Source organism: Cupressus sempervirens, chromosome 10 (genome assembly GCF_028749045.1).
Source record: "Cupressus sempervirens isolate cs-2001-9-10 chromosome 10, ASM2874904v1, whole genome shotgun sequence".
Taxonomy (NCBI): Eukaryota; Viridiplantae; Streptophyta; class Pinopsida; order Cupressales; family Cupressaceae; genus Cupressus; species Cupressus sempervirens.
This window is the reverse complement of record NC_143127.1, coordinates 577,798,686-577,822,136: the sequence shown is the minus strand read 5'-3', so window position 1 is coordinate 577,822,136 and position 23,451 is coordinate 577,798,686. Positions and strand designations below refer to the sequence as shown.

At 37.5% G+C, this 23,451-nt stretch overlaps 1 protein-coding gene across 2 annotated transcripts in view; it reads right to left on the bottom strand.

Annotated features, from left to right (window-relative positions):
* The window catches only part of LOC149535192 (Trimeric LpxA-like enzyme), a 288,509-nt gene that overhangs the window by 218,360 nt on the left and 46,698 nt on the right, over positions 1-23,451 (bottom strand). For both annotated transcript variants that reach the window (XM_089807588.1, XM_089807589.1), the window contains exon 4: positions 22,742-22,849. In XM_089807588.1, coding sequence (XP_089663714.1) covers positions 22,742-22,849 — 108 coding nt within the window. The remainder of the gene's footprint in view (positions 1-22,741; positions 22,850-23,451) is intronic.

The following is a 23,451-nucleotide window of genomic DNA, read 5'->3' as shown; positions in this document are numbered from 1 at the left end:
ATATGGACGGCAAATGGTGTGACAGATGACGATGATTGGGTAAGACAATTTCCAACGACCCTACGGGTGTGGCAATAGATTGGTTTTCTAACACTAGTCTTCAGAAACTTAATACATGGGAGAATGATAAAAAAGAATTTATAGCAGAATTCCGATTGCTCCGAGATGATAATGAAATAGTGGCAAAGATATACAGCACCAAACAAGGAAAGAATGAGACAGTCTGAACCTATGCCAAGCGACTGAAAGAATTGATCGGAAAGATGGAGAGTCAACCAGCAGATGAGTTGGAAAAATGGTGGTTCATGGAGGGGCTATGACCGGTTCTTAAAAAGAAAATGACGATTGTACCACCGGCATCGTACACCGATGCGTATACTCGTGCCATTGATTTGGAAAGCGAATAGAAGACGAGTAAGAAGAAGAAGCATAAATCCTCTGATTTGGACAATTCATTCTCAGAAAGTAGTAATAGTGATGAGGAATCGAACAAGAAGGTGAAAGCACTGCAGAAAGACATGCTTCGGATGATGAAAGAACTCAAAAATTTGAAAAAGAATCCTGATACAGTAAAAGGAGAACTGTGGTGCATAGATTGCAAGGAGGATGGCCATACGAAAGGTTCATGCCCGAAGAAGCCGTTTTGTGACATCTGCCAGGTGGCGGGGCATTCTCTGAAAAGTGCCCGTTTAACTTGAAAGCAAAAGGACACCAGCAGGTGTTACTAACGCAGGAAGCACTGAACAATAGCAATAACGCGGGCAATGATGCAACTTCGGGTGGATATCGAAATAATAATAGACATGATAGGGACGGAAACAATAACAATAATAACAATGGAGGCCGGAGTAGAATACTATATGATGGGAGTGGACGGCCGATGATACAGTGTCAGGCATGTAATCTTTGGGGTCACTTCATGAGGGACTGTACTATGAAGGAGGCGCCAACTACTGTGCAAATGGTGCGGTCCAGGGGACCATGAAGATTCAAAACGTCCAAAGCAAAGCGTAAATTTATTAAGTATTGAAACAAGTAATGAGAACGTGTTGGCGATCATGCGGAAGCAGGCAAGGAAAGCAAAATATCCAACTGTGGAAGAAGAGAAGGAGAGGTTACAAAAAGCCCGAACAGAGATAGAGAAGCAGATGGAAGCAGAGAAGTCACAAGTAAAAGACACTGCTGAAACTCCGAAAAGAAACTTGGCAGAACAAAACATGGTGAAACAGATAATGCAAACAGAAGTGCCAATTAAATTAAATGATCTTCTTCTCACCATGCCACAGTTGTGTATGGCTATTATAAATATGACACCGTCCCCGAGAGTGACGGAGGAAGCAAAGGATAGCAAGGAAACAACCACGGTAGCAGTAATAGACCCGATGTTACTAGCACTTATGACAGGTAGACACCCAGCAGTGGTGGAGATGGGCATTCTGGGTACAATGCTACCGGATACAATAGTAGATGGAGGATCGAGAGTGAACGTGCTACCGGAAGATATCTAGAAAAAACTTGGACAACCAACACTATGGCCACCCACCTTTCAGTTACTTACAGCAGATCAACATGGGATAAAACCCTTAGGCACTCTGATGGCACAGCCGGTAACAATTGGGACACAACCATTTTTACTGGATTTCGTAGTCATTCCATTAAAGAGAAGAGGGTACGACGCCATCTTGGGACGGGGGTGGCTGGTGCAAGCTAAGGTAAAGCATGATTGGAAAAGGAACACCCTGTCCATGGAGAAAGGAGGTAGGAGATTTATAATCGATTTGCATACACAAATGGTAGGAGAAGAAGCAGCATCGTCAGACTCAGAAGGCGAAGGCAAGAATGACGACGAAGGAAAAAAAAGGATGGAACCAGATGATGAAGGGGTGCTGAGATTAGGAGGGTCAATTGATAACGACCTAGATTCAGTAAACGGATTGCTACATTGGCAAATGGAAAATTATGAGATCTTTCTGAGCTACAATATTTTGAGTATCGAGGAAGGAAAAGAAGGCCATGAGTTTCCAAAGGAGTACAGTGAACTAAAGGAGGGAGAAGCGCAGGTGGATGAAACACCTGCCCATACGTTCAATAAAGATAAACAAATAAAGTATGAAGAGCCGACAGTGAAAACAATGAACTTGGGTGATGAGGAGAATCTGAAGAACATTCTTGTAGGAGATGATTGGAACCCAGTATTATTCATGGAGTATAAAAATGTTTTTGCTTGGACGTATAAGGACTTAAAAGGAGTACCACCAGAGCTATGTGTCCACTGGATACCATTAATCGAAGGTGCGGTACCCGTACGGAAGTGGTCGTACCAAAGGAATAAGAACTATGCAGCATGGGCCGTGGAAGTTGCACAAAACAGGTGGAAGGTATGGCATCAGAAGCGTTTAAAATTGAACAACTTTCAACCCGGTCAATTGGTACTGAAGTATAATGGACGAAATGAAATAAGGCCTGGAAAATTTAAAGTTAAATGGGTTGGACCATACAAGATACGGGAAGTTGGATATAACGGAGCAATTAAATTGTGGACACTAAACGGAAAAGAAATACCAAATGCTGTAAATGGATCAAAGTTGAAAATATATAGGGAAAGGAAGGATCCTCCACGGGCAAATAATTGAACGAAGAAAAGATGTCTATAAATAATGTAAATAATGTATATATGTATAATACTAAAGTTGAATATAGTTTTAAAATGTCAAGTGATAAACTGTAAAAGTATGAAGTGATAAAATGAAACATAAAGTAAATGTATTAAGAGGCAAATTTTTAAAGTAATCGGGAGCAGAAGTCTGTCGTACGGCCTTAGCAGAGACTATATAGAGGAGAAGCAAAATTAATAAAATGAGTCATAAAATAGGGAAAAGTCTGGAGAAAAAGGCAGTTCGGCCTTGAAAGGAAAAGTGGTTAGATGACCGTACGGCTCCCCTAGATAGCCGTACGGCCCCAAAAAGAACTTATGTTGAAATTAAATGAAATATTAAATATGAAGAAAAGCGGAGTAAAGTTTTACATAACCATACAACCCCTAGATGACTGTACGGCCTCAAGGCTTTGGTGGGGTGAGCAAGACTGTACCGTACGGCAAATAGAAGGACCGTACTGTAGATGGAAGGAATAAGAAAGACCGTACGAAATAAGCAGATAGAAGGAATAAGCCGTACGATCTCCAGTGGGAAAGAATACAAAGGAGGACCGTACGACTACAGACCCAAGGAAGTTTGAAATACATGTGAATCATTGATGACCATACGATGACCGTACATCCTTTGGGTGTAATGAAAATAAAAAGAGCATATGTAAGGAATAACAAAGCAGAAACAAAAAAGACCATACAGCCTATTCGTACGGATTGGGCGACCAGAGGAAAGGGAAGAAGAAGGTCATACGACGTACAACAAGGGAGAAGCTGGGACAGCCGTACGAAGGGTATCAGGAAAGGAAGAGGAATTGTTGTAGCTGATTCACAAAGCAGGTCTGCAAGAAAGAGGAAGTGGAAGAGCAATAAAATTTATAAAAAAAGACGACAAAATGAAACAGTTCGTAATGAGTAAAGCATGATGCCAAAGGAAAGGATAGACATAAGCAGTTGCCAGAAAGAGTGTGGAATTGGAAAAAAATGACAGAAATAGTGTGTTCCATGCAATTTTGTGTGGGTTTCGGAGTGCTAATTTGGTCTTGGCGGCAAGGGGCGCTGCCCCTCAACCCCGCTAGGGGCGTTGCCCCCTACACCCCCAGTCGTTGCGGATATCAGTCATCGAGAGTCTAACCAGTTGGTGAAGACTTGGAGCTACTGCAAGCATGGAGTGTCTATGTACCAAAGGCAGTTGGAGCAGGTGTTGGACGTGAGGCTATCTTGGTGGATGCATAGAGAGCTCGAGAGGAGCTCATCATCCAGTTGAAGGCAGTACGGCGACACTTGGCTCAATGTATCCAGGAGTTGGAAATAGAGAAAGCGGCACGGTTGGCTATCAAGGTCAGCTAAGGAGACAGTATTGTGTTAGCAGAGGCTACAGGTGCAACGTGGTTTGGAGACCAGTTTGGTGCAAGCACGAGATGAATGTGAAAGTGATGTGACAGAAACAAATCTATCTTGTTGTAGTTAGTCAGTTAACGTATTTTGTTGTTAATTTGTCTCAGATATTTTATAATTGTCATCCGGAGACGACCTTTCTTTTGGGGGGGGATAATGTTGTCGGTAAATGTATAATGTAGCCGACGGGTAGAATAGTATCCGAACGGGCGCATGACGCTTGAGTCACCCCTTCAAAAAGGTATATGTACACGTCCGAGATGGACTTTGGAATCATCATGGATCATTGTAGTCATTGTAATCAGATTGTAATCAGCAAGTGCATACATGAATAAAGTACCTGTTCTGCATTGAGTCATGTTATACATGTGTTAAACTTCTTACCCTGTACGGTAAACAGATCAAGTTTATGAAAAGAGATCAGCTGATCATTCCTAGAGCCATGACTGACAGAAGTCCCAGGATTGTCTTCAGCTCATAGGATGGAATCCATATTGAGACATGATGATACGGAGTGGGTAGCACATTATTTCGTCTTCATTAAATCCATTTTGGATTTAGGACAGCAGCATCATGTTGATATTTAGTCAATGTTGGACAAGCACAAGGGCATTTTATGATATTCCTCAAGCATACCTCCTGTTCGAAGGTTTGAACATGTGATAGAGTTAGAGGGTGTGAAGCCAATCATCACTAACACCATACTGTCACCCTAGACATTATAAGGAGAAGATTGAGTGGACCATCAGAGAGTGTTACTAGACATGGGACACATTAGGCCGAGTTCGAGCCCATTTGCTTCATCAATAGTTTTGGTATCAAGAACAGGTATCCCAATCCTTGCATAGATGAGTAATTGGGTGAGCTACATAGGGTCATTTACATTTCGAAGATTGATCTTCATGCAGGATACCATAAGATTTGGGTTTGGGAGGAAAATGTGTATAAGATTACTTGCACATGCTACTATGGACATTATGAGTTCATGGTGATGCCTTTTGGACTCACCAATGCACCTGCTACATTTCAGTCATGTATGAACCAATTTTTTAATAAGCACTTGTGTAAGTTCATGTTGGTATTCTTCGATGACATCATGATACTAGCATGACATAAGAGAAACACCTACAACATCTAGATGAGGTCTTGAGTATCATAGAGCAGCATTAATGATGCTATATCCATAGACTTGATCACAGTGCATCTGAAGGTGCAGGGAAAGGATAGCGTATTTGTTGTGGTTGACCGGATGACAACATATAGTCACTTTTTTGCGGTGGCAATTGATTAGACCTCTCAGGTAGCAGTGTTGACTTTTAGAGAGGTTTTCAAATTGCATGGTCTTCCTAAAACCATTGTCAATGATGGGGACAGAAAGTTTCTTAGCATATTTTGGCAGGTGCTATTCAAAATTGTGGGGACACAATTGACCTCTAGTACCAGTTACCATCCTTAGACAGATGGACAGATGGAGAGAGTTAATAAAAGGTTAGAGGAGTATCTCCGAAACTACATTTCGAAACAGCAGCGAGCTTGGGTCAAGTGGCTATATTTGGGCAAGTACTGCTACAACTCAACTTATCATATGTTTATCAACATGTCCCCTTTTAGAGCACTATAATGTTACTACCTACTTTTTTTTATAGACTTGGCCATGGTAGATAGCAAGACCATGTTGTCGAAGGATTGGTTACAAAAACAAGATATCCCACAAATCTTAGGGAGAATATGCAACAAGCCCAAAATCAGTAGAAGATATATGTTGATCGCCACAAAATTAAGAGCTCTTTTGAGGTTGGAGACATGGTGTTCCACTGTCTTAAGCCCCACAAGCAGAGTTCATTGAAGTAGAGTGGAACATAAAAGCTCAAGCCAAGGTTCTAGGGACCCTAAAAGGTTTTGAGGAGGATAAGGGAGGTGGCCTACGAGTTGGAGCTACCAGATGATGACAAAATTCATAACGTTTTTCATGTTTCATGTTTCAAGAAGGCCCTTGGACAGCATATCATGAGTTCACCTAGATTACCCCCACTGGATGAGGGGAATTTAGAATTAGTTCATGCCGAGGTGACGAAGGTAAGGGAGAGAGACTGAGTAATAGATCCATCACATAGTATTTGTTGAGATGAAAAGATCTACCCATAAAAGATGCGATGTGGAAAGGTGAGCACATTTTGTAGCACCCAACACTGCAATTTCTTGAGGAAAGCAATCCCAAGAAGGGAGGGTTGTCATGTCCCCCACACTAGTCTAATATACACTGCCAGTGCTTAGATTGTTCCAAGCATCCGGATAGGCTAAGGTGAGTTTACAAGGATGATGTGGGGCTTCACATTAACTGTAATATGAATTTAACAAATTAGTTAGTTAAGTTCTCTAGAAGACTACTCCTTGGACTTATTCGATCCTATATCATGAAGGAAATGTCCTTTGATTGGACATGGCAAGGACTACTACAACTTCAGGTTGCATTGATTTAGGTGGCTTTATTGTCGACCGTCAGAGCATCTCTGGTGTAACATTTCTCCATCTTGTGTGCATTCTCTTTTAGCATAACACCTTTGCAAAACTATCGGAGAGAAGGATATTATGACCATTTGAGGGTGAAGGGTAAAAAACACAAAGAATAGGAAGAAAGCATGAATATGTTTTGTAATTTAGTCCATTGTCACTGATATCAAAGGACAAAATTCCTTTAGATTATCTCTGCGATCTGGATGTTCATTTGGCCGCATAATTAAAACAACTATATTCTGAAAGACAAGGATTGAGAAGATAAACAAAACCACCCAAGAAGATGGTAAAGTTTGGAGAAACGCTATGTTTTTGTAGTGTGAGAAGAGTGGTTGTATAGTCTACTTGTAAGCTAGGAACCCTCACATTCCGGTGTGAGAATTAAATATAAAGAACTACGTAAGTCTTAGATTCACCATCTTTGCTTACGTGGGAGTAGATGTCGTCTATCTATTGCAACGATTGGAGTCGTCATAGTGTATCACACTCTACAAGTTCTTATACATATTCATGAACTAGTATTGTCGACATTGCATATCTCAATTAGATTGTCAGGTCATATTGCTAGTAAATTGTGACTCCACATTTCACTCTCCATTTTACATTTCAATTGCTTGGGATTCCAATATTGCGATTATAATTTTCTACAAGTGTTCTATATGTTTTACATATTTTGATATTGATGTTGTGAAGTGATAGTTAAAGTTGATACTTGACACAAACTACAATAACGAGCCCATTGTCGCAAAAGCAATAAAACTTACTAGCCAGGATAATCTCACCATTTTGTAGACCAGAGCAGGGAATCAATTTTTTTAAATTGGAGCATTCATATATCATAATCTTCTTAGGATCTTACAAATGTTTAGATAAATAAATTAGTTAATCAAGTTTTGCTAACGAAGGTTTTTAATGCTACCAACATTCATCCAATTACCCTATGCTAGCGCAATTCAAATGAACATTCACGAACAAACAAAGTACTTAATCAAGTTCAGACAAACCTTACACTACAACTAGCAACCAAGAAGTAACAAAAGGTATGAATATGGAATTCATCATTCATCTTCATGTTTCTTTGTTTCAATCAATGAACTTCAGCTAAACTTAGAGAAGTAGAAACAATGCAAACGTAGAAGAAACACACAAAAACCCACCATACATTCAAACACAGTCTTGGCAACAATTTCATGTCTTCTCCTACTCTACTTCTACTTAATATCTAATCACTCGCTGGCAAACTTTCTCCAATGATCTAATCCTTCACAAATAGAAGGTCAAGCCTTTACATAGACCTCTCAATTACAATGAAGGATCCAAACTGATTTGAATCATTGGCCACTATAATTCTATAAAAACCCTAACAATCATTGAATATCATCCAATGAGAAAATTGCATTGCTTTAAAATGCATAATCCTATTAAGAAAGAACTAATGAGAAAATTCATAGTGATAATACATTAAATGCATTCCGGATGTAGAATTGTGGATAAATTTAATTGCTTGAACTTGGACATGTCAAGTTGGTATCCTTTGATTGGTTGAAGATGAGTAGGTTTTACGTCAACATGCTTATCTTGTAAGCTTCATTTCAACTTCCATCTTTTCATTATTAAGAAGAAGTCTCTACATCTCTATCAATATCTCTTAATCCTTAACATATTCAAACCTTCAATTGATTGTGATGATTCATATTCCCAACTTGATTCATCTTTATGAATTTTCTTCATCCTCTCTATTTTTGGAAATTGAACTATTCTTGAACTTGTTCCTAGTAATATCCGAGCTTAATCTTTCTCGAAGTAATTAGGCTTCATTGTAATTAATCTTGAATTTGTAGACCTTCATGTTCTTGGATGCTTCTAATTGATCTTGGAATTTTGAAGGAAATTCAAGATTGCGATAGTCTTCTCCATTTGTAGAACTTGCTCATTTTCCTTTCTCTTTGAAATCCTCTTGATGTAAATCTTGTCATCAAATTCCTTCCTATTCTCGAACTCTCCTTTACCTTTAAGTCATTTCGCCATTCACTTCCTTATTGGATCATTATTGCATACAATCACCCCTGCAAAAGAGAAGATAGCTTGAATCATAAACGTAAATACATAAATGAAATGCAAGAGAGCACCAATTCTCCTCAAATCTGGAAATGGCATTTCATCTTTTGGAATGCTTATTGCAGACCTGGAAATCCTTTTGTAATTACTGATGCAAAATCTGGGAATGACTCTTTTCTTTTCTGATTTTATTCCCTCAATCTGCACTCATTCTTTACATTTTTTTAATGAATTATTTCCCAAGGTCCAAAATTAGACATGCTTAAGGACTTCTTGGGCAGAAATTACAATGCTCTAGGGGCAAATATTGCAGAATTTGAATGGTTCTATGGATTTCAAGAGGGCGGAAATTAGAAATGAGTCTATGGATAGGTAAGTCAAAAATCTTCAGGTCTTAATGATATGTTGCATTTCAAATTTTGATTTACCAGTTGAGCATTTCAATGAAGTGCTCATAGGATTTTAGGTAGACTCTTGAGGGTTATGTCCATCTTATCCTCTTCATCCATTTTTCAGCCAATGGCCTCTAGCTGATCTTGAAATGTCATAAGTCTTTGTCAAATGCTCCATACACTCATCCGTTATGACAGAAAATAGTTGGTTCATCAAGAACAACACACAAATCTCGTGGAGATCCTTCAAAATAGTCCAGACTTTTGCAGTTGTCTTGTTGGATGGCACCCATGGCAGTTAATGATCAACAATAGAAAGCGTGTATGCACATGCACTTCTTGATTATGCTCTTCCAACTTATCTTGATCTTGTCCTCCAGCTCTAACAAGGCCAGTTTGCTTATCTAAAACGAGCCCATCAAGATGATGATACTAAACGATAGTCATCATCCGGTGCTTCCATGGGTTGTATTTTTTGTTGTAAGCCTTTGATTTCCTTTCAACATTATGTTGCTTTAAGCCTCCATCTACACGCTTTTTGAGGCACTGGCAATGAGAACCTGTAAAGAGGCAATAAATAGATGTTTAAATCCTAGGCACATAACCAATGCAAAAACACACAAAGAATATGTAGGTACAGCTCGAATCCAACTAGACAATCGAGGAATTGTCTGAAAATCCTAGTCGATTGGAAGTGAAACCCTAAGGCAATGTAAGGGACAGAAAAATAGAGAACCAAGAGTAGAGAAAGCCACTCAAACTAGTCACAAAAACCAAAAGAAATCTCGTTCACAAGAAAAATGATGACCAAGAAGGCAGTCATGTGATCTTAAAACATAGAATATAGGCCATCATAATAACTTTATTTTGTAGAGGAATCACCAGCTAAGCTTTGAATAAAAGAAACAACTCGAAATTTGTAATTCACGAACTTAACGAGCAAAAAATGGTGTCTACAACAAAAAAAGAACCAATATTATGGTTGTGCAAGCTTAAAAATAGAGGCACAAGCCATGTTTGTAGCAAAACAACCAAAGAAATCATCACAAATGAAAAGTCGACCACATATCTAGTCACGCAAACTGGGGATTTGGGGTCGTGTCATTCAAAACAAAGAGCCTGAAATGCAAAAAAAAAAATGAGCCAATATTCTTTAACACCTCCAATTTCGAATGCAAACAGATGATCAAGGATGTGTGTAGATGAAACATCAACTCCATAACCCTAGCTTGCAATTTTCACATGTTTTTTAATCAGCTTTTAAAAACTAAAAGTTGTCAAGTTTACATAGAAATTTCAAGGAAACTTTTCTCTAGCATGTTTGTTTGCTAGCATGTTGCTACTTGCATTCTTGCACACATATCTTTCTTGTAACTGCAATTGAACTTGTAACTGTGAAGTAATTGGTAAAATGTTTGTTGAATTAACAAATGATCATAAACGATCATTTAAAGAATTTACAAATTAACAAAATAGAAAGTCTCTAATAAGAGACTCAAGAAGATCATAGAAACAACCTTATGTACCAAAGTCTCTAATAAGAAACTCAAGAAGATCATAGAAACAACCTTATGTACCTAGATTAAATTAATATACAAAAGATGACCATTGAAGTAATATTATACTATTCGAATACACTCCCTTAATGCTAAATTTGTCAACAACACCAAGCTACCCCCTGAATTTACTGAACTTATCTAGACCGAGAGGCTTTGTGAGAATGTCGGTAGTTTGATCCATAGTTAGAGCATACTCCAACTAAATTGTTCCATCTTCAACCAACTACTGAACATAATGACAATGAACGTACACATGTTTGGTTTTTCCATAGAAGATTAGATCCTTAGCGAGTTTGAGAACTCCCTAATTATCAAAGAGCAAGGGAACCAAACATACTCGAGATAAATGCATATCCACAAGCATCCCACAAAGCCAAATTGCTTCACAAGTTGCCTTAACAGCTCCACCATACTCTACTTATGTGGAGGAGAGTGAGACTGCATCTTGCTTTTTACTAGTCCTAGTGACTACACTAGAACCCAAATTGAACACAAAGCCAGTGGTTAACGTCTTATCATCAACTAAACCTACCCAATCTCATCACGTCATCCACAAAAACGACCAAAAAGAGAACATCATCACTAGAGTGTTTGATATACAAATTGTGGTTAGAAGGGAAATGTTGAAAACCATAAGCAACCAAGTACTGATCAATCAAGATGTACCATGCTCGATAGGCATGTTTGAGTCCATAAAGTGCTTTCTTAGGTCGACATACTTGGTGGCCTTTGCCAACAACCTTGAAACCAAGAGGTTGTGTCACATAGACTTCTTCATGCACTCTTAACATACATCTAATGGAATTTCCATCCAAATTGAGCTGCAATGGCAAGATGAATTGTACTCATCTTCGTAGTAGGAGCAAAAGTGTCCTCATAAACAATGCCCTCACACTGTGAACCCTTGACGAACTAATTTGGCCTTGTATTCATCTATGGTACCATCTACTGACCTTATACACCCATTTGCAGCTAACGGGCTTCTTCTCTGAAGGAAGATTAGAGAGAATCCAAGTGTTGTTCTTCATAAGACTCTGGTATTTTGCATCCATAGCTTGATCCCACTCTGGAATCCCTTTTGCTTCTTTAAATATTTGAGGCTCATAAATGCTCTGAAGGTTGGCCACGAGAGAAAAGTTAACCATATTTTATTGCTTGCCCTTATTTCTAGAAGATCTACCCTCAATGAGCCCATCAAGATGAAGATCAATGTCTCCACTTAGTCCTACGAGCGGATGTGCCAACATCAAATGGAGAAGTAATAACTAAAGCTAGAGGGGAAAAGGATCAAGAATAGGTGGAGGATCATCAAGGGGAAAGTTAGATAGTGCATCATCAAATTCAAAATCTGCATCATCCCTCTCATCTAGTGAACCCAATGGAAGACAGACACCCAAATCAGAAGCCTTTAGAGGTTGATCCTTAGAATTTTTATCAAACGAGGAAAGTTGAAATGGTCCTCGTTCTTTATCAAATACAACATCGTGACTAAAGATAAGACGATCAATATCTACATCAATCAACCGGTAAGAGGTATGGTTGTTACTATCTCTTGTAAACATAAGCTTCCGATTCTTAGAATCCAATTTGGAGCACTGGCATTTGGAATCCATACAAATGCTAAAGAGACAAAAACTTTCAAGTGGTTGATCCTAGGTTTGCAACCAATCCAGGTTTCCACAGGAGTCTTCCCCTTAACTACATGTGTGGGAAACCAATTAAGGAGATAAACTGTAGTGAACACTGTTTTTGCCTAATATTTCACAGGACCATTTTTGTGTTCCATTGTAGACTTGGCCATTTTTTGAATGGTGTGGTTGCATTGTTCTACAATGCCATTTTGTTGAGGGTGCATGGTGTGGCTAATTGACGTTTGATGTCATGTGTATCATAGAAATTGTAGAAATCAGTAGAACAAAACTCCACCCATTTTCATACCTAAGAGATAGTATAGAAAAAACTCAGCATCTTTTTTAAGGCCTAAAATTTTTGAAATACAATAAACACATTTGATTTCTGTCTAAGGAAATACACCCACGTTTTATGACAGAAATCATCAACAAAAAGAAAGAAATACCTACACCCAGTAACAAGAGTATTCATTTGGACTACATACATCAGCATGGACCAACAATAGTACTATAAAGACTTGCCATGAGTCACCATCCTTGAACAGCGTACTGTGCTACTTTCCAACTTGACAAGCTCCACAGACTCGCTGATTCTAAGCTTGAATTTCAAGTAGGCCATGTACTAAATCTTCTCAAACAAGCTAAGCAAGATAGTAAATGTTCATGTGACCATATCGTATCATTGATGCCAGTGATTACTGATACAATATGATTTTGTTGCGAATGCATGCTCAGGAGAATCACTTGTATCCACAAGTCTATATAAACAAAAATCCTCAATTTCAATAGCTATAGTAGTGCAAGTCACATGATCAACAATCGAACACTTGTATGCCCTAGATATCATATCAAGCTGATGAGAATGTCACATGATCTGACTCGTTGAGAGTAGGTTAAGTTCCATGAGAGGAATATAGTATACATTGAGGAAAATGATCCATCCCACAAGACTATATTTAAACATTGCCCTTACCGATGACAATATGATCTTCACCTCCTTCGAATATAATTGAATCATTAAAGGGAGAAAATTTTGTAAACCAATCACGTATGTGAGGGAAATGTTGAGAAGCACCAAAATCTATATACCAAACAGAAGATTTTACAAGGTCTACAAGTCATTTAGGCATGGAGGCATAGAAAGAAGACTCTTTTTGTTTTTTATGCTCAACAACATTAGCTTTAGGCTGAGATCCTCCTTGCTTCCATTGTTCAAAAGCCAATCAATTGCAACAATCTTTGAGCAAATGGCCATGTTTGTGACAATAGGTACATTGAAACTCCTTCGAACCATCTGAGAATGACTAAAGTCCTTCTACTAAGAAGAATGAGATGGCTGAGATTCGCTTTTATTCTTGTGAGAAGATTTAATTGTAAAGGCTTGATCTAAGGAGGATGACGTGGTACTATTACCAAAATGTTGTTGCCAATGCTCTTGCTATATAAGTTTGGTGTACAACTTTAGGAATTTCAGATCAACGCTATCTTGTATGCTTCTCAATGCAAAGAAAACAAAAATCAAAGAAGAGGCAATAGCATAGATCTAAAATGTGAATCCCAAAGCAGAAAACATAAGCAAGTCTACATACAAACTTCAAAAAATAATAAGCTACAATTGACCCATATTTCAAGAAAAAATTATCATTGACCCAAAAACTCTGACGAAGACCCAAAAAAAAGATCTCAAGAAAATCAAAAGGTATCTGAAATCAAAATAAAATTTCAGCCAGAACGTTATTCGAGGCACAAAAACCTAGAGACCAACAAGATTATGAGGACGAATCTGCAATGGAACTTTGAATGCAGCGTGGAAAAGAGAGCTTTGAATAAAACCTTAGTCTGAAAAAACCTTCAAATGGCATAATGAACCCAAAAAAAAGGCTAGAAAACATGAACCAAACATTCGAAAACAACCTAAGCAAGAAGAAAAGAGCTTATTTTCAGCAGAAATCTATAAAACATCCTTCATTTTATTACCAAAATGGATCAAATGACTCAACAATGATAGTCATTTTTTAACAGTATTAGCAAAAATGGGGAACGTCAACAAGAACAAATAGCCCAAAAGTAGGTTGATTCACCTTGAGTCGCCTAAAGTGCATGTCGCACGAGCAAATGCACACACTTGTTTGCAAAAAACAACACGAAGAAAAATGACTAGAAGGAGAAAAATAACTCCAGCCGCTAGAAAAATGACCAAGAATCCTTGCACATGGTTACGAATAAAAACCTTGGCAATTCACTGTGAGAGAGTCATCTGAAGTGCACGTCGCACAAGTAGATACATACAAAGACTAGTGGAGCATAGTAAAACGACACTTGTTTGCAGAAAACACACCAAGAAAAATGATTAAAAGGTAGTTGAGTTATTCTTTCAGGAGGTTTTGGACTTACATGGTCTTCCTCACAACATTGTGAGCGACAAGGATAGCAAGTTCCTTAGCACTTTTTGGCAAGAACTGTTTAGATTGACCGTTACGGAGTTAACTTCCAGCACGAGTTATCACTCCCGAACGGATGGCCAAACTAAGATAGTTAACAAATGGGTTGAAAGTTATCTCCGGAGCAATGTAGCAGGACAGCAGAGAGCCTGGGTTAAGTGGTTGTATATCAGAGAGTATTGTTACAACTCCTACCACATGTCCATTCAGATGTCTCCATTTTGTGCTCTCTATGGCAGCGAGCCCTTGTCATTCATAGACCTGGATTTACAGGACAACAGGGTGCCAGTAGCAGGGGATTGGATACAGAATCAGCATGATATCCTCAGATCTCTTTGGGAGAACATTCTACGGGCCCAGAATCAGCAGAAGATGTATGCTGATCGCCAGCGGACTAAGTGGAGTTTTAAGTTGGGTGATGTGGTTTATCTTCGCCTCCAATCATACAAACAGAGTTCCTTAAAGAAGAGTGGGTCTCAAAAACTTCAGCCCAGATTTTTTGGTCCATATCGCATTACTAGGAGGGTTGGTGAGGTTGCCTATGTGCTGGATTTACTTGATGACAGCAAAATCCATAACTTGTTCCACATTTCATGTCTCAAAAAAGCCATTGGCCAGAATACAGTACCTTCCATAGCATTGCCCCCACTCGATGAGGAAGGGAAGCTTGTATTAGTTCCAACAGAGGTGATAGAGGTCAAAGAGAGGAAACTACGGAACGGGTCCATCAAGGAATATTTGATTTGCTGGAAGGATTTACCTTATGAGGATGCCACCTGGGAAAGCGAGTAAATCCTACAGCATCCGGCATTGAGATTGCTTGAGGGCAAGCAATCCCAGGAAGGGAGGACTGTAATGTCCCCTTCTTCGCACTAGCATTAATGGTGCCTAGTTGGTCTTTCTTCCCATCTGAATAGGCTAATGGCATATGATTTAGGATGCCAACCAGTCACAGGTTTTTGGTTTAAGTTGAAGAGACTTTTAAATGGGAAATCCTATGCTTAAAGTCACTTTATTTTATTAAGTTGAAGTATAAAGTACTTTATTGTTTAAAGTCACTTCAGGACAAAATGACTTAAGTGACTAAAAGACGAAAAAGTCTTTTATCCCACATTGCTAAGAGATTTGTTCTCCCAACACTTCAAGGTGATAAAAGGAAGCTTTTACATTAGGATTGGGACAAAACAAATATATGCTATTATTCAAATCTTAATCAGGTTGCTTCAATGTCACTGGATATCTTTCCAAAGGACGAGACCCCTAAGGAAAGTGGTGAGACTAGATGAAAACCTAGCGGCTCACATTGTAATTATAGAATTAAGGATTTGAATTGAAGGTCTGGGAAGTTGATACGGAAGTTTTAGACAACACACAGGTACATGGTGATTGAACGCCCAGAATACCAGTTCAGATACAAAGTTGGACGGCAGGCAGTGGATTCATTCAAATAGCAGCAGAAGGGACCACTTTAATGTAAGTATTGTTCCCTTGGTATCAGTATACAGTATTAGTATTTGCTAGCATCAAAACAAGGTAGCAGAATATGGAAGTGAGAATAGCTGGACAGTATCTCAAACTTATTCTGCAATGCATACTATTATAAATATCTACACTCTAGCGGTGACGGAAAGGAAACTATAGTGGATCTGTACGCAGGGAACAGTGGAACCGATCAAACATCAATCAGTGGATCAAAAGAACCCTAAGTTCTAAAGATGCCTCTCATATACCTAGTTCTGAAGAAAGTCATGAATCAAAGTTTCAGAGAGAGAACATTGAAGAAATTGAAGCTGAAATTCAAAATCCTAATCTTGAGGAAACTCAATCCTAAGAAAAGACCACTTTGGGCTATTAAGACTGTAAAGGAAGCACAAGACTTCACTGCACCATCTGGAACCTTCAAAGAAAGCAAAAGACCCAAAAGATTTTCTAGCTATGCAACAAACATGAGTGATTTATCTAAATCAGAACCAACCAATGTTTCAAATGCTATTAAACATACAGCTTGGAAGGATGCTATGACGGAAGAATACCAATCCATTATTAAGAATGATGTTTGGGAAATTGTTCCAAGGCCTAAGGGAAAACCTGTTGTTTCTTCTAAGTGGATATTTAAAATCAAGCATGCTACTAACGGTAGCACTGAAAAATATAAAGCCAGATTTGTAGCCAAAGGATTCTCTCAGAAGGAAGGAATTGATTATGAAGAAACCTTTGCTCCAGTTGTTAGACACACCTCTATAAGAGGAGTACTAGCTATTGCAGCATCGAAGGGATGGAAAGTACATCAGATGGATGTGAAAACTGCATTTCTAAATGGAAAGATTACAGAAGAGGTATATTTGGAACAACCTGAAGGATTTGAAACTCATAATGGTAAAATCTTTGTTTGCAAACTCAAGAAAGCTCTCTACAGGCTTAAACAAGCTCCCAGGGCATGGTATGAAAGAATCGATACATATCTCACCAATTTAGGATTCTCTAAGAATAAAGTTGATCCAAATCTCTATTATAAAAGGAATAAATATGATATGATAATTTTGATACTATATGTTGATGATTTTACTAATAATAGGTGATGATCATCTTATAGATCAATGCAAGAAAGATCTAATCAAAGAATTTGATATGAAAGATTTAAGACTCCTTCATTACTTCCGAGGACTGGAAGTGTGGCAAAACTCTGACAGCATCATACTTAATCAAGGAAAGTATATATTAGACATCTTGAAGAGATTTGGAATGTGGAATTGCAGACCTATGTCTTCTCCAATGGAGACTAATCTACACAAACTTAAGGAAGTAGCAACAGAATCACCCTCCATAGATTCTACTCTTTACAAACAAATGATTTGATCTCTTATGTACTTGGTAAATACAAGACCTAATATTTGCTATGTTGTTAATGCCTTAAGTCAATTTATGTGTCAGCCAAAGGAGATTCACCTGGTTGCAGTCAAACACATTATGAGATACTTACAAGGCACTCTTAACCTTGAGCTCAAGAATGAGAAAGTTGACTTCGACTTACATGAATTCACAGACTCAAATTGGGCTTGAAGTGTTACTGATAGGAAAAGCACTTCAAGATGTTGTTTCAGTTTAGGGTCAGCGATGATATCATGGATATGCAAAAAGCAGGCATCAGTAGCACAGAGTTCCACAGAAGTTGAATACATTGCAGTTGCAATGGCTTCTCGGGAAGCAGTTTGGCTTAGAAAGTTACTTGTGGGATTATTTGGTTAACCCATAAATCCCACTATATTCACTGTGATAATCAGAGTTCCATCAAGCATTCTGTGAAACCAGTTTTTCATGACAATTCCAAGCATATTGAAATTCCTTACTATTATGTAAGAGATATGGTAGACAAGAAAACTGTCAAGTTAGAATAAATTTGCATTGCAAATCAGACATCAAATATTCTTATCAAATCTCTCTCTCGAGTGAAGATAGATCACTTCATGAAAAGATTTCGTATGGTTGAATTATAATACATTTGTATTCTTTAATTAATAATGAAATAATTGTGTTAAAATTATTATTGTCAGGCTATTGACTGTTATGGGCTTCGCCATTTGTATTCATTATCTAAGAGGTGACGATCTCTGAGATAATGAACACTTGTATAAAAGACAATATGAGAGATGACGATCTCTGAGATAATGTACTAAACAGTAGAGAACTACTGGTAGATCTGGATCAGTTTAAGATCACGTTGTGAAATAGACATTTTATGTCTATGAGTTACAACTTGGATAAAGGATGAATTTAATCATTCTCTGAATTTTATTCTATATACTAACAAATCTTAACTCAGGATCATATTGTGATGTAGGCTTGTCAGTGTCTATGAGTCACAACTTGGACAAAGGATGAATTTAATCACTCTCCGGATGTTATCCTGTATATTGTATTCCATGCTATCACAATATAAGTGATAAGTCATATCACAAGTATAGTAATATGGCAAGGTATCATGTGTAAAATGATATCACATGCTCAGAAGATTCAGAAAGATATAGAGTATCAATCTATGCTTAGTCATCATAATTGATGAAGCTAGATATATTAGCTGTCATTATGATTATCAATTTAAGAGGAAATGTTAAATATATTAGTAACTCTGATAATCATTCTGATCTGACTTTTTTGATCTAACAAATCTAGTAACGCATGAAGATCCTTAAGTGGTTTGGCCTCTTGAATAATCTAAGTTATTAACTTGATCGGAACCTTCCTTGGGAGTATTTATTAATGTTTTATTGCATAGTTATAGTTAGTGTAATTACTAACTAATTGAAAACCCTTAGAGATGTCGATCTTGGCAAAATACATTTTAGTTTATATAGGGCCAACCTAGAAAGGGTCATGTCCTTTCTAAGGACATGCCTCTTGGGTGCTATATATATAAGAGGTAAGAATGTGGATAGAGAACACACTCAACACAAATAAGTTTGCTCCTCTAGCATTGCTGCCTTATGCGATTTATAGCAGGGATAAAAACCTCTTCAGAATAATACACCATACTCCAAGAACACCAAATATTTTGTCCTGTCATCTCCAGCAAGGCTAAAGGTATTATATTAGTATTGTTTCATCAGAATTTGCAGAAAACTTACAATGGCACCCTTGGGAACATCATAACAACATTACCCTATCCTTTGTGCATCCTTGTCTCAAATATGTTGGGATTTTTTGAGGGGAAGACGCATCCCCATGTTATACTAAAAAAATAGCTTCACCCACTAGAAAATGACCAAGAATCCTTGCATGGGGTTGCACAAAAAAACCTTAGTTATTTTCTATAGTTTCTTTAAATCCCATAATACAATAATTTGGGAAACAAATAGGCATAAATTTTCATTTAAGAAATTATAAACAGTGTAACACGGAGGACTCATAGCCCCCTATCAAACCTCGAAGTACCCATCACTACACTGGTTACATAAGTACCCGAGAACCCCCATCTCCACCATTCCGCAGCCATGCGCCACTGGGATGGGTACTTGAATTTTGATTTTTTAATGTTACTATTGGGTATGTAATATGTTACTATGTTGAATGTTCAATGGTTCTAGTTCATGTTGCAATTTTGTTATCTTCAAGTATTTTAATTTGGTATGTTACTATTTTCTACTAAAACATCATCTCATAACTAGCAATTCAAGTTATATATGTATAGTACAAAACAACCCTTCCTGCCCCATCCTCCCCTTGCTGCCATCCCTTGGCCGTCCCCTCATCCCGAAAATGAGGCCCATTTTTCCCACATCCCTGAAACTCATCCGGAAGTACCCTAATACAAGTGTTACACTGGTTATAAAAATAAAAATTGGAAAAAGTATTGCCTCTGATACTATATTACTAAGAAGTAATTTGTGAGATATTTGTTGTATTAACAAATTATTAGAACTGTCATTATAAAGAATTTACAGAGAAACGTAACAGAAATTTTCTAATAGAAAACTAAAGAATATCGTAGAAACGATCTTATCTACCTAATTTATATAATATACAAAAGATGGCCATTTAAAGTAATATAAAAATATTGTAATAGAACTAATGTTCTTTTGTTCTAACCCATGCAACTCAATTGTGGAGGATGCTTCCTAAGTACTACCATCTTCACCAAGAAGAAATAAGAGCAACCATAAGTGAGGATCTCTTCAAATTTAGACTCAAGATCCAATTATAGTGAGATACACTCAACCAAAGGAAGATCTTGGATATCTACTAGTACGCATTGCTTCAGAAGACATTTAAAGGTTTCCCCCAAGTAGAAACAAACTCGAGTAGGTAGTTCTTAGCCTTTGCAAGCAATGGGAGAAACTCACGTCAAAGTTGGTGAAAGGCAGCATTCTAAGAGCCCAATTCTATTTAGACAAAAGGAAATGCAGTGACAGTGCCTAGTTAAGAGTAGTCTCAACAAAAGATTAGGCAAGTGGTGGATGATCCCAACGTGGTAACATACCTAATAGAGATGATATTCTTTTAGCACATCCACTAAACTTTGATGGTTTCATTGAAGGAACTAGGGTTGAGAATCAGCTCTAGACACTTAAATTTTGTTTTGCGATGCACCACTATTAGCAATATTAGGGTTAGATATGCCCTCATGTAGTTACACATGTTTGCTTCCACTCAATGACACAAGAGGGGAAAAAGTGGCACATTTTTATTGCCAGAATTTCATGGGAATCTTTCTTGGGGAGGTTTTGTGGAATTTCATGGGAATTTCAAGCAATCTCGTATAAATCCATGAGCTTTGGCAGTTGAGTATGAAAGTGGAACAATATAAGAACCACTTCTTCAAGCTGACACAATATTTGAGTGTAGATGAGGATGAGAAATTTTTGGTTCATGGGTTTGTGAGGGGTTTAAATACTCATACTAATGGTGGAGTTCATTTTTAAGAGCAAGGCAAAGGAGATCGTAATAGAGAAGGTAACGTAGTCATGGCAGAAGGGTACAAATAAAGGATTATTGAACCATCCAACCTAGCAGAAGAACTCATAATACTTTAACGTAATAACAAAAAATGGATCTTCATATTATTTCAATCACAGCAAAATTACATTTGCAGTGGACTTGAACATTGTAGACCTAGATTCGATTACAACATACAAATTACAGAAATCGATTAATATTGTAGTCAATATAGTGTCTTGTTGTGTGTATGGAACGATGCAGATTTGCCTGATTGAGCCTAAAGTTGAAGAAATGTCGATTTATGGTAGCGAAAGGTAAATTACTCAAACAAATCGTTTGTAAAGCAGGACAAAAAAATTGGCCAAAATAAAACAATGGTATTTGTACAAATGGTAGCACCAAAGGAAGTTCCACGAGTAAAATAATTCTTGGGTCATGTCAACGATTGTAGAAGATTTATAAAGTTCACTAAAATCTCCTACAAATTTGATATGCTTACAAGGAAGAGCCAAATATTTACATGGACAGAGGTTGACTGGAATGCCTTCAATGAACTAAAGGTACCAAGGCCCCAAACTTGAAGAAAAGTCAATTCATGGTAACCCAAGGTAAAATACTCAAGCAAAGAGTTTCTAAAGTAGGATTAAAGATAGGCCCAAATAAAATAATGGTAACTATACAAATGGAACCACCAATAAATGTCACAAGAGTTCAATTATTCTTGGGCCATATCAACAATTATAGTCTATAAAAGATTTATAAAGAATTTCACTAAAATATCCTACTCGTTGGATATACTTATGAGGAAGAGACAAATATTTATGTGGACAGGGGACCAGAAGGACACCTTCAATGAACTGAAGTTACCCCTAATCACATATGCTATCCTAGCATACCCAATCTGGAGCAAAGACTTTCATGTGCACATCTGTGCATCAAACTTTGCAATTAGAAAAATATTAGCACGTGTTGAGCCACAAGGGTTATACCATTCAGTTTTTGTCACCAAAAGACTATTATCAAAGGCCAAACTTAATTATAGCACAATGGAAAGGGAAGCTAAGGAATGGTTTACTTATACAAAATGAAAAGTTCCAACATTATCTCCTCGTAGTACCCCTCATTCTGTGTGGATCACTAAGCACTAATGTACTTTGTTAACAAATTAATCACTTTTCAATGAATAAAGTTGTTTGAACTTTGAACACCCTGCAGACATAAAAGAAGATGCTGGATTGCATCTAAATATTTCAGGACATCATTCCACAAAGAATAACATTTTTTATCAATAAGCCAAAATAAATATTCCTGGAAAAAGACTGTTAGAAAAGTTTCCATTTGTTTTTCCCATTTTAAGGAGAAAGTGGAGAAGTAGCAAGAACAAGCAGCTAAAGGAAAACAAAATAACAGAAAAAACCATCTAAGAGTAGCAAGCAGCAGATTTATAGTGGGAAAAACCAGCATATAGCTGATATGGCGATATGGAGAACAGAGATATATCGTGATAGTGTATCCAAGAGCTTCAGTAAAAAACACCATATCAATTTCTGGAGTTGGTAGACAAGAAAGACTAATAACTTATATTTACTTCAAAAATTTAAGCCCATTGTATGAATACCAATCAAAGGACAACTGAAGGACTTCAAATAAGTATAGCAGACTCCTGTACCTCATCACACAACAATGCTTTCACAAAATCATGCCTGAGCTGCTGATAGTCAAAATTGTCAGTGAAGAGCATGAGCATTTCTGGGGAGCAAATATCGATGAAGCAATCCTGAAAAATGTTGACACAAGTTAGAATTCTTTCTCAAAACTTCAAAAGCATTCACAATTATTCTTGACACTTTATGATATTGCCCAGAGACTTCATAATAGGCTATCCAACCATATCAAGTAACCAAATCATGCAGCCTAACAGAAAACCATCAAACAAACCTTTCCTACAAAGAGCCAGTAAAATATTGTCTCGCTGAAGAAAACTCTCTACATCCAGCCAATTTTGAAAAAGTTCTATCAGGTTAATTCATATCACAAAAAAAGGGTGATCTGTGAATGGAAAACAAATTCTTTTCAAGATTATATACAATGGTTTCAAAAATGATAAATCTCAAAACATAACTTCATTCAATAGCTAAAGCACTTGGACCACAAAATATTTCCATCAAAAAGTAGATGGAATTTTATTCCATAACCAAAACATATGCCAAAAAGCATTCCCTCAATGAAGTAGCCATTATATCCCCTACCTTGCATGTCTGATGTTGAATGGGTGAAAAGTACATAATAAGCTTAATGCTTTGCCATGCTAAAAAAATATACTTGTACATCTATTCATCAAATATGGAAAGTATAATTACCATTTAGTTGTCATTTGAA